Raw genomic sequence first — 12203 nt, 5'->3', positions numbered from 1 at the left:
ATTCCTATGTGGCTCCTCAGAGATTTTTATAATCAGTGTAACTTTAGCTAAATCCCACTCAGTCTCAGGCCTGTGTCGGACACAACAGATTTCACATCCTGAGCAGACAGTGCTGGGTCCTGCAGTTCTGAGACACTTGTGGGAAAAGCTTCAATGATCTCTGTCTCTTCAAGGACTTGCTTCTTCCAGCCCCTGCTTTTCCACCTGCTGCCTCGAGACTATAGGATTATACAGAGGGTTAACCAAAGAGAATCCAGAAGACATTTTATTCAAACTCATCATCGTTTGAGTCCTGACTCCAGACAAGTTTCTTTCTCTGGTGCTGCAGGTGGTTCACTAACAGCAGAGGGCACAGAGGGGTGGATTTTGCAGGCACAACTATTCAATCACCAGTCTGGAAACTGGGTACCTGAACACATAGTCCTCAGGGGAAAAATCCACCAAAATGTTGCCTCACCCAGCAGAAGGTCCCAAAAACCCAACTGGCAGAGTGAAAAGCTGCATACTGCTGCATGTTGTGCTCCCTGCAATTCAAAGATGACTGGAGACAGCAGCACCTCAGATTAAAAAACCTTCTGCCATTGAAATAGTGACTTAGCCTTTCAATCACCTTGTAGTTGTTTTATCCAAGAATAAAAAAGTGAGTTAAAACCCAGAAAGTTGGGTTTGTCCTCTGTAAAGTTTCCCGTAGAGTTTCACGTATCAAATAACTTGAAAAAAATGCTTTAGAAATCACTTTAAACAAGTACTTGTGTGGCCTTGTTAACTGCAGTTACCAGAAAACGGTTTCCAGTTTTAAATTTTTGGCTCCACTGGATTTAGACGATGTCCAGCACAAGGAATTCCCTGACTGGGAAAGGCGTCGGGAGTGCCTCGGGTGAGACTGCCATTTCATAAAGTGCTTGTATTCCAAACCATAGAGCTGTCAGAGAGTCCTCTCTGTGCTGGGGAAGGAGAGGCCCCACGTGGGACTGGAGCCAGGCCAGTCTCTCCCAGGGCTTGGCTGGGTTTGGGCACAGGCCCTGGTTATCCCCCGAGGCGCTGCCCCTCTCCCCAGGCAAAGCCCCCCGGCCGCTCCTCTGGCAAGGGGTTGTAATTGGGGTCATCCTCCGGCGTGTCAAATATTGCTTTCCTGCAAAACACAAAGGATGGTTCATCCTTTAAAACACAGTAAGGGCAGGACAGCTCACATGCTGCACGTGGAACAGTGTCCTCCCTCAAGAACAGCTTGCTCAGGCAGTTGGATTGATGGTCTCCAGTTTGGAGCCACCAGGAAGGAGATCCCAAACCAAGAGTGATGAGGTTCATCTTCTGCTATTTATTATATAAATATTCTCTGCCAGGCATCTTCAGGATAGTCTATGATTCTGTGAAAAACAACCATCAGAGGTTGGTGGTTCTGGGAGAGCACCACAGGGGGTGAGAGCATCCATACAAGAGGGAATTGAGTGGGAGCACCACTACTCAATACTATAAACACTGAAAAATTTTTTCCCAAAACTGTGACATGAGGATGAGAAAAAAAAACCCATTATGTATATCTTATATGTGATACCTCAGCCACTGTTGCAGGGGACACAACTTTGGTGCCACCAAAAAAAGCTGTCAGCAAAGCCTGACAAGTCTTATCAGAGAAATCAAAGGTAAAACTCTTTAGCTCTTCTCCCAGTCAAGTTGGTTCCCACTTAAACAAATTTGTTTGGCAACATGAGTTCATAAAAAGCAAGAACAGACACCCCCCCAGTTCTGTCTCTGCCCAATTCACCAGAAGCTGATGTGACTGAGTTGCAAACAGTTTTCCAAACAACCCCTTTTTCCATGTTTCTTCCAAAGCAATACTCACAGGACAGACGGTGTTCTCAGGAGCCTCCCACCACCAGGCTGATTAGGAAAGACATCTTCTAAGAAAAAATATATATGCCCAACAGCAATGCCTGGCATAGAAACAAAAGTCAAAAGGTGATTTTTCAATAGTCATCTTTACAATTCTCAAATGCTTTACACTAAAGTTTTCAGAAAAACAAGACACATTGGTTCTTTCACAGAAAATAGGATGATACAGAAATATAAAACCTAAGGAAGAAAGCTAACAGCAGATAAAAAACTTAACTTACACTATGATACATTAATATTGGGAAAACATCTTGTCATTATTAAAAATATTGATGTTTTGGCTCTACTAGAGTTGATTAAATAGCAATATAAACTATTTTATTTCAGTAGACGGATGCTATGGGCTGATGCATCAAGGCCAATTCCAAGCAATAAAAAGCCAAAACATTAGCTCTTTTCATCCTTATCACAACACAAAACACGCTACAATGGTTAGAAATCAGAAAAGTCTGGTATAAATGCATCAGAAGAACTAACACCAAACATTAGGGCATTTAGCCCTCGGATTTGTCCCCATTTTCTGTTTCATGTAAAACACGAGGAGGAACAGATCCTTGTGATTGCTGCCATTGCTCACCCAGGAGATCCACAATGATGGAATTCCCCAGAAGGAGTGAAAAGCCCATCAATACCCAGGGTAGAAATGGGGCTTGGAAGATGAGGAGACCAAAGAAGTTCATGCGGACGTAGGGATTCCTGCGGCTCCAGACGTACACCAGCATGATGGTGAACGCCTGGCCCAGGAACACCAAGTTCACAAACAGCCCAAAAAGCTGGCAGGAGTCGTTAAGGAAACACTTGTGAGGTCAGGGATTTCACAGCTTAATTTGTAATCCCACGTTTTCCACACAGCTGGTAACTCCACTTTCCCAGGTGCAAGTACATCAAACTACTGTCCATCAAATCCATCAGCTGCAGCAGGATTCGGGTTACCTGCAGCATGAATAATCCCATTAAAGCGTACTTTAATTCTTCACAGACAACTTGAGCATGATCCCACACCTGAACAGTCCCCTGATAACCTCATTTCCACGATCAAGCAGAAAAAAAAACCCAAAACCCTGAAAAACCAGCAACAATCGAAAAGTTTTCAAAACCATCCTAAAAATATTAGTACTCCTTGTAGAACAAGCTATATTAAGGTAACAGTAACAACATGGTTTGAGTTCTCATTCACCCATCTTCAGCTTTACTAAAGGTGCTTGGAATTAAACCAGAAAGGATACAGTCATTAAAAGTCCTCCAAAAAGGAACATAAATACAAAATCTGCTGTCCGACCCCGGAAAGAACCTTCCTCAAGCATGCGGCAGTACCGGTATCTGAGGCCACAGGTCAGGAAAATTCCATTGCAAAGGAGTTTAGAGACAGATCCAGGCAGAAAATTATTCAATTCTTAATCATCCTTCATCAGCTTAGAAGTGTTTTATCAATTTACTGCATCACTTGGCTCTTTCTGGATACTTCAGCAGAGAGGGTGACCCAGGAGACAAAAAAAGTTACCCGGAATTTTCTCCTGCACCACGTCAGCACCAACCCAAAGGATCAGGTTTGTACAAAGTCTTATCACCAAAAAAAGCAACTGGCAAAATTCTTGACCACTTAAGAAAGAGACCCCCTTGAAGCCCCTTCATGACACCAGTGAGGTTGGCATTGCTGAATTCCCAGGAACTCAACCTTTCCTGTGTGCAGGTACAGCAACATTCCTGCACTCTGGAGCTCTGCTTGCCAAGGGAACCAACACAACTTTGGTGAAGGATACAAAAAGATCATGTTAAATAAAAAATTAAAGCCAACTGGTCCAAAGAACAAGTAGTTTGTGATTAACCTCCATATCTGGAAATAAGACAAATACAAGGACTTTAAACACGACAGCTTATTTTTATTGTCTAAAGAGATAAGCAAATAACAATGAAACCAAAATCTCTTTTACAGAAAATGAAACTAAGACCTATTTTAAGGTACAGTGGTCTGCACTCTGGCTAAAGTAGCTTTTAAAAAGTGTATTTCTAATACAAAAAGTACATTGTTTCGAGAAGACAAACACTTAAAAAACTCTACAGCACAGTTTAAAACCTCCCGTGCTTCAGAACACACTTACTTGAAAGTGCTTAAATATTAACTCAGGGTTGAAATACAGCTGGAAGGGCGTGATAAGTTCTAATTGCTGAAAAAAGAAGAGAACATTTTGAAAGGATCAATACAAGAAACAAAAACAAAGAAGAAAAAATACACACCAAAACAGCAACCGTTCCTCTGTGCCAAAAAGAGCCCAGCACGTCCTCAAACAGCACTGCATGACTTTTCTGACAAGTGGAAGCCCCAATGCGACAACCCTCTGGCGCTGTTGTTATTTATTCTGCTTTGCACGGGGTTTGTTTCGCGAATCCCCTCGCTCACGGGGCCCTCGGGGCTCCAGACCCGGCTCCGAGCGGGGGCGGTGCCTGAGGGCTCCCCTTCCACGGCCACCCCGCGCCCACCCCGCTCCCAATTCCCGCCACGACCTCCCTCCCGGGGCCGCGCACTGACCACGGCGGCGGTGGTGAGGACGCAGGCGGTGGTGTAGGCCCGGGTCACGGGCGGCACCTGCAGGTACTCCTGCCGGAACGTCTGGTACGCCATCTTGGCGGCTCCTCCCCGTCCCGCCCGCCTCCGCGCCAGCATGACGCTCCGCGCTCCCATTGGCTGAGCCGCAGAGCCCTATCTCTGCTCTGCGCTCTCATTGGCCGACTGTTCAGCTCGCGGCCACCGCTCCGCACTCCCATTGGTGGTGCTGCAGTGCCCGCCCACCACCCCGCGCTGTCATTGGCCGAGAGGCCAGCGCGCGTCCGCGTTCTCCCCGCGCTTGTCCCGCCCACCGAGGGACGGAGCGCTCGATGATTGGGCAGTGAGGGAGCCCTGCGGGCGCTGATTGGCTGCGGGCGGGCGTGCCCTGAGGCGGCGCTGGGGCGAGGCGGGAAAGAGGAGGCCGCAGCGCCCGGTCTTAGAGCCGTCCCCGGGCACCGGCCCCGGGCTCAGCCCGCGAACGCCAGCGGGAGGAGCGGCCCCGCTGCCTCGGGTAACGCCGGGGAGCCTTGTGAGACCCGCCTTCCCCTCGCGGCCCGGCCGCCCCGGACCCCCGCAGCCATGTCGGTGGATCCCATGACCTACGAGGCGCAGTTCTTCGGGTTCACGCCCCAGACGTGCATGCTGCGCGTCTACATCGCCTTCCAGGACTACCTCTTCGAAATGATGCTGGTGGTGGAGGGCGTGATGCTGAAGAAACTGGACGGCATTCCCGGCTGCAAAGTGAGCCCTTCCCAGATCCGGAAATGCACCGAGAAATTCCTGCTCTTCATGAAGGAGCACTTCGATAAGCTCTTCTCCAAAATGGAAGAGGTGCTGCTGCAGCTGGTGCTGAACATCCCTAAGAACGTGCTGCTGCCCGAGGACAGGGTGCAGGAGCAGTATCCCTGCAGCAAGGAGGAGTTCGAGGCGCTGCAGGACGAGCTGCGGCAGCTGCAGAAGCAGTACAGGGCGGAGGCGGCCGTGCAGCAGGAGCTACTAGCAGAGCTGGAGGAGCAGAAGGTCGTCAAGGCCGAGCTGGAGAAGATTTTGCAGTGCTTTGATGGGCTCGAGAGCATCTGCAGGGAGCACGGGGCCGGCAACTTCAAGGAAAGCTTTGCCCTCTTGACACAGAACTCTAAGAAACTGCAGAATGTGCTGAAAGATGTTGAGCAGAAGAGCAGAAAAATGAAGCAGCATGATCAGTTAATGTAGTGGAAATTCTGAAAAGGCAACAGATGTCATGCAGAGAGAGCTTGCTTAAAGTTATAGGGACTTATCTTTTCGTTACTCTGCTCATCCTGCCAGGATTTGGTCTAAAAGCTGTTGAACTGTGCCAGTTTGCTGCTCCCTAAGGCAGGAAGGGGAGAAAAGCCTGTAGAATGTAACTCAGATTGATAACTTCCTAAATTTGGGGTTGCATAACCGGGGTTTGAAAACACTGAATGTTTCCTTTGAATACAGTGTAGCACTTGCCCATTTTAAGGGTTATAAAAACAAAGTGTTGTTAAAGCTTGTAGAAATGTGTAGGTGATTTCCAGCCTGAGGCCAGTGCAGGACTCAGTGAGGACTTGAGGACTTTGCCAGTTCCCAAGGAGCTGCCTGACCATGGCTACAGTGCCTTTGGAAAGCCAGCAAGGAGGAAGTGCAGGGAGAAGAATGCTCTTGACAAGGTTCTGGTGAGATCTGCTGGCATCAAACCAAGTTTCAGCCCGGTTTCTGGAATCTCAGGGTTCCTCACCACTCCAACTGTGCTTGTGTTTCTCTCAGCACAGAGCTGCTTCTCCACAGAGCAGAAGCCACTGGAGAAATGGTAATTCCATCACTTTTTCCTGCTTCACTTTATGTTGCTTTATATATATAATTTTTTTTTTTTTGCCCAGTGTCCGTTTTCTACTAAACTACTAAAGAACAAAGTTCCTTTTATTAATGTTTAATCAGATTTTTCCTGTGAAAATGTTATGAATACTGATAAGCTGTTAATTAAAATTTATTCTCTCTGTACTTATTTCAAAATCTCTGACAGTCTGTGCATCTTTCCATGGCAGTTTTTTAATCTCCTGTTTAGTCCTATCATTAAATATCAATATTAATTTCTACTTTACCAGCATAGAGGTTTAGAAGTCATTAGCTTTGTGAATAATTTAGAGGTGTGTGCAATAAAAAAGTGTATTGAAAACATAAAACACGGTCTGGAATTCATTCTTCCCTGAGTTGAGAAGCGTAAGATGTGAAAAGTGTCACTTGGCAGCAGGGGGCACCAGCAGCCCAGCCCAAGGCTCGGCTTTACGGGATGTTGGTCTGTTTTTCCAACTCGGTGTAACTTTCCTGGACGCCAAGAATTATCGTGTTTCCTCAGGTGAATCAGTTGTTTCATCCTCAGTAAATAGGAGACACTTTTCCTGGGTGTTCCGTGCCTGGAGTGACCACACACGGATTGGCAGAAAGCTGGACCCCACCAAGTTTATAAACCCTGACACCATATTTTCCTTCAAGAAGGAATTATTCCCATTTTCACATGTTTCTCCTCTCCCAGCCAGGGAGAGACAATTTCACAATTTCACTGCTGGGGCAGGGTTCTCCCTTGCACATCCTTCCCAGCTGGAGTGGTGGTGAGGGGAAGGCTGGGATTTTGTACTGGGCTGTGTTGACCCACTCCCTGACCCTGGCATTTTGATATCCTGCTGTGTCACCAACCAGGGAAATGTGCCCACAACTAAATCTGAGTTTGACCATCCCACTCTTCTGGTGTGGATTTAACCCATGCCAGCCTCGGCCTTTCTTGTGATCACCCCTTCTCCCTTCATGCTTCCAGAAATGCCATCCTCCCACATACACTCCCATCACTGCAGTCACTGTAATTAAATATTTTACAACAAATTACTTCCTGATGCTCCAGAGAGTAGTGCCCTCAGGCAGGGAGCTGTGGCAGCTCATGGAATCACAGAATTCTTTGGGTTGGAAAAGCCCTCTGAGCTTCAAGTCCAGCAGCTCCCCCTGTGCTGCCATGACCAGCACTCACCATGTCCTCAAGTGCCACATCCACAGCAGCTGGATCCAACGGTATTGGTGAGGCATTCCCGACTCTAAATCATGCCCAAGTGTTTGTGGGCTCTCTGGAGATTCACGAGCAGTTTGACATACCCTGACTCCATCCCCAGTGGCCTCTCTATCTGTCCTTGCTCTGCTCTCCCCAGGCTTCCATTGCTCTCAGAGGCAGATCCAGAGTGTCCATGGCCATGGCACAGGTCCCATTGTGACAAGGCAGGCACAGACTGGGTAGCACCAGGCTGCTGTAGGAGCAGGACCTGGGATTGGCTTGGAAAAGGGGAGAGCTTCCAGATGGATGATTTAAATGCTCATTTTCTCCCAATACTTGCATGGAGCTGAAATATTCAGAGCCCCAGGCTGGGAGTGAGGTACTTCATAATACCCAACGTAAAAACTGTAACCAGCTGTTGGTAAAACATTTCCAAGAGCCTTCTTCAGGAGAAAGAGCCTTGATGTCAAGCACCTGGTGCAATGAACACCCCAGCAGCAGAGCTGAGGTCTGAAGGGAATAAAGCCATCAGTGTCCCTACCAGGATAATGCCCTCCTGACCTGGGGCACTCAGGAGCCCTGAGGATCCATGGGGCTGAGGATGTCCTGGCAGCTGGATACTCCATCAGACAGAGAATGGCTTCAAGCCCCTACACAGCTCCTGGGACTATCAAACTCCAGCAAAACTCTCCCCTGGGAATTAAAAGCATGCTCTGGCTGTGAGGAGGAGGACATGCAGCTGGATTTGCAGGTCCTGTGCATGGAGAGGGGTCAGGTAAAGCAGGGAGGGCACTGGCTCCGTGTCCCAGGGATGCTGGTTTGCCCTGCAAACCCCCAGGAGTTCAGTCCCCTCTATAAGGAGAAAACAGCAAATTTAAACTAAGAAATTTCTGCCAGCATTCACAGGCAGTCGGAGCACACAGATCAGCCTTCCTTGACTTAGAATTATCCCTTGAATAATGGTGTAATTAGCAGCCGTTAATAAACCCACACCTGGCAAAATGCCGGGGAGGGGAGGAGAGGGTTACCATATCCCTCCTCATTAAAAGCATTAATTACAGACAGGAAATGCTGGTGGCAGCCACAAGCTTTAATCACTTCACCTCAAGCTGGTAGTGGGTCAGCTCCTGCCTTTGCTGTCCCATGACGGCTCAGGGCTCCCATCCCTGTCCACATCCCACAGCAAGGCTTAAAGGACTAACAGGGCAGGGGAAAAAACATAATCTTCCATTCTAATAATGTAAAAAAACCATGTTGTGGCAAAAATTTTTCTTCCACAAGGATTTTTGCTGGCACAAACTGAGCAAGAGCATCCCCCACCATTAAAACAACCCTGTGGAAACTCCAAATAAAAATAATAGAGATAGACAGAGAGAGAGCCAGGCACTGTGAGTTATTCCAGCTGGTAAGTGCAGCAGCTCTTCCCTAATGTGTTTGCACACCACACTCCATAAAATGGGATGGGAGTGAACATTCCAAGCCCTCACTGGGATTTCTGCAGAGCTGCCCTGGTGCTGCCTCCCCTGCACCCCAGCCCTGACAATAAAATAAATGGGGCTCAGAAAATGGGCATTCAGCTCCCATTAGTGGCAAAACATTGATTTACTCAAACAAAGAAACCCAGTCAGAGCTTGGCTGCTGATGGCTCCTGGCCATGTTTACTGGACATCCCTGGAAATTGTTTTAGAAAGGAACATAGTAAATGACTTTTTCCTACTCAAGGAAGGGAAAATGGAAAACCTGTAAATGTCTGGCAACTAAGGAATCACTTTCACATACAGGAATAATTTTTTCCTCCTAATTAAACCATAGGAGAGAGGGAATATGATTAAAAAGGTTCTGCTGGAGGGAGGCCTTGGAGACAGCTGTGCTTGTTGTGGAGCAGCATGGACAACAATAAAGGGTGAAGTTTGTGATTCTACTTTGCTGGAGACTGGAAAGTCTGTGTCCCTCACACAGCTCTGCATGGCTTTGGCTGCTTCCCTGACTGTTCATCCTGCCCTGCATCCATCTCATCCCTGCTGCAGTTGGGTTTGGGTTGGAAGGGACATTAAAGATCATCTATTCCCTGCCATGAGCAGCCTTTTACTAGACTAGGTTGTGACAAAATCATTGTAGGAGTTTAATTTCAGCTTGAAAAGGAATTTAAAAAAATGAAATAAATAAACCAACCAACCAAACTAGAAAAATAACATGGAGGCAAGATGGAGCCTTTGGAGGTCAATCCACTGGACGGACCCTGCCAGGTGATGCTCCATAACTGAACACTTTGAATCCAATGGTCCCACAGCTATGACCCCTCTGCTTGGTGTCTTTGTATCTCTGATTAATTTTGTTCCCTGCCCACAGCCCCTTCCTGGACATCCATGCCTCCCAGTGCTGCGCTACTGGGCATTCCATTAATGCTGATTTCCCTGTAGAAAGGCAACTCTCCTGCTGTTTTGTCTGCTTATCCCTCCCAGGCTCTTTATTACTCCCACTTACACAATTCAGAATATTATTCCCTCCTGTCACCTTAATTTCTAATAATTAGTATTTGCTGTAACACTACAGCAGACAGCAGCTCTTAATGAATATTATAATAAGCACTAAATTATAATTTACTGCTCTAGAAATCCTTTTTGATACATAGCTCACTTACAAGAAAATTAGGGGGAACAACTTTTAAGCCATTTACCTCGATGGATCCAACCTCAAACTGAGTCTCCAGCAAGATCCTAAATGACCATGAGCTCCAGGGGCATTACTGGCCTGGGACATGTCACTGATCATGTTGGGGCTGCATGTGCCATGGTAGCAGTGACATGACCTCACCAGGACACTGCATTCCCAGGGAACCAGCAATCATCTGCTCTCAGTATTTTATTTACTCCCCGACAAAATGCTGGGGGTATGAATCCATCTGGAGTGGGCAACAGCATTAGTCCAGGAAGAGTGTTTGTGCAGTAAGGAACCCTTGATGTCCCCATTTCCAACCTCAGCCTCTGCCATCCCTCTTATGGAGCTGTTTTCCTTTTATCTGTGGTGGTGGTTGCCAAGAATTTAATTATCCATTAATTAACAGGAAGGTTTGGCATAGGCAGGTATTGGGGCCTGTAATGTGTTTGAGCAGAACACAGAGTCCCAGAATGGTTTGGGCTGGGAGAGATTTTAAGCTCATCCAGTCCCAACCCCTGCCATGGGCAGGGAAACCTTCCACAGTCCCAGGTTGCTCCAAGCCCCATCCAACCTGGCTTTGTTCACTGAAAGGGATGGGGCAGCCACAGCTGCTCTGGAACACCAGTGACAAGGCCTCTCCACCCTCACAAGTAAGAAATCAGATCCTAAGCATTGTATAATACAGAAGCAATGAAGGAGAATTTATCTGGGGTTTTTATGGAGAAATATGATAAAAGGTATGATAAAGGATATGATAAAGGATAAAGGATATGATAAAGGATATGATAAATATGATAAAGGATTCTGGTAAGGAATCATGGGGGTCAGAGTGATTTTCACTGCACATGGCAGGCATACATGAATGAAATAATTCTGTTGTATATCCTGACCAGAATAAATGGATGCCTCTTTCTCTGCCACTGAAAAGATGTTGCTTTCCTCCAGTTTTGATGACACACAGATTCTGATGCCGTCTTCATGGGCTGCACTCAAAGCCTGCCCTCTTGGGAACAGAGCCAGACACCTCCATCAACATCCTAATCTGCAGCTACAGAAACATAAAATACATAAAAGAAATTTCAAAAAGAAAAAAAAATTAAAAGGAAAAAATAAGGTCTCTGTGCTGGTTACTTCTGAAGAGGGGCAGAGGGGGTGTCCATTCTCCTCTTTCCTATGGGGGAAAATGTGGTCTCTGTCATCATCTGCCTGTGGGGGAACAGGGAAACTTTGTACACTCTCCTCTTTTGAGCAGCTCAGGGGTCTCCATCCTCCTCCCTTTTTAGGAGAGCGACAGAGTGGGTCTCTGTTCGTCCTAACTTAGACCACAGCTTCCTGAGAGCCATGGACTGGAAACTGGCAGCTCCAGGACACTTGCTGCTGGGACACGTGCCTCTGGGAACATCTTGGACAGAGCTGGGCTCCGTTTTTACTTCTGACATTTCCTGGCGATCTGCATCCTCCAGGATGAGCAGCTTCTGCAGACAGCTGTGGCACTGAGGGAGCAGGCAGTCCTGCCCAAAAGGCTTCCTCTGTCTCCTGTCCAGGAGCTTTCCCGCAAGCACTGGGAGCAATGGAGATTTCTGCCAGGATTAAAGCAACTGTAGAGAACGTCCTCTTCCTGCTCCTCCACTGCCTGCTCCAGACACTCAGCTGGACATGGGAACACCTGCCTTCGCTGCTACAGGATCCTGCCCAGCACCACACCAAGGGTCTTCTCCTATGGCAGAGTGGCATATTCCTCAGAGCCAAGGACTGGCCATTGGCAGCACCAGGATACTCGCTCCTGGGACACCCCCTTCTCCCATTGCTTTACTGCTGTGGGCTGGGCTCACATCTCTGTTTCCAGACTTTTCTTGGCCATCTCCATCCTCAGGCATGCGCAGGTCCTGCTGACACCCATGGCTCACATAGAGCAGGCAGTCGTGCCCTAAGGGCTCCTCCCTCTGTCTGCACTCGGGCAGACATATCCACCTATCCGCAGGAGACGCATCAAAAGCGTGACGGAGGCTGAAGGGAACGCTGGGATTTCCCCTTTCCCAAGAGGTCTCTTTAGCCGAAGTAGCTAACAAG

At 47.6% G+C, this 12203-nt stretch overlaps 2 protein-coding genes across 2 annotated transcripts; one reads left to right on the top strand and one right to left on the bottom strand.

Moving 5' to 3' along the window:
• Positions 1–238: 238 nt before the first annotated feature.
• Positions 239–4532, bottom strand: DERL2 (derlin 2). The gene is made up of 7 exons (XM_066333216.1): positions 4421–4532; positions 3993–4058; positions 3654–3727; positions 3120–3213; positions 2471–2666; positions 1844–1934; positions 239–1132 (listed from the first exon to the last, which is right to left on the bottom strand). The coding sequence occupies exons 1-7, from the start codon at positions 4511–4513 to the stop codon at positions 1027–1029; spliced, it is 720 nt and encodes a 239-aa protein (XP_066189313.1). The 5' UTR covers positions 4514–4532; the 3' UTR covers positions 239–1026.
• Positions 4533–4828: 296 nt separating this feature from the next.
• MIS12 (MIS12 kinetochore complex component) lies at positions 4829–6886 on the top strand. Its single transcript, XM_066333189.1, has one exon. The coding sequence runs from the start codon at positions 5018–5020 to the stop codon at positions 5648–5650; it is 633 nt and encodes a 210-aa protein (XP_066189286.1). The 5' UTR covers positions 4829–5017; the 3' UTR covers positions 5651–6886.
• Positions 6887–12203: the final 5317 nt, after the last annotated feature.

This window comes from Sylvia atricapilla, chromosome 20 (genome assembly GCF_009819655.1).
Source record: "Sylvia atricapilla isolate bSylAtr1 chromosome 20, bSylAtr1.pri, whole genome shotgun sequence".
In the NCBI taxonomy this organism is placed as follows: domain Eukaryota; kingdom Metazoa; phylum Chordata; class Aves; order Passeriformes; family Sylviidae; genus Sylvia; species Sylvia atricapilla.
The sequence above is the reverse complement of the archived record's forward strand: the minus strand, read 5'-3'. Positions and strand labels throughout refer to the sequence as shown.

Bases quoted from the DNA above. Each gene is read 5' to 3' on its own strand.
- DERL2 (XM_066333216.1), bottom strand. From the start codon at position 4,513: ATGGCGTACCAGACGTTCCGGCAGGAGTACCTGCAGGTGCCGCCCGTG. The intron at 3,728-3,992 runs GTAAGTGTGTTC...TCTTATTTCCAG, and splicing joins TAATATTTAAGCACTTTCAA to ATATGGAGGTTAATCACAAA. The intron at 3,214-3,653 runs GTATCCTTCACC...CTGTGGCCTCAG, and splicing joins TTATTTAACATGATCTTTTT to ATACCGGTACTGCCGCATGC.
- MIS12 (XM_066333189.1), top strand. From the start codon at position 5,018: ATGTCGGTGGATCCCATGACCTACGAGGCGCAGTTCTTCGGGTTCACG.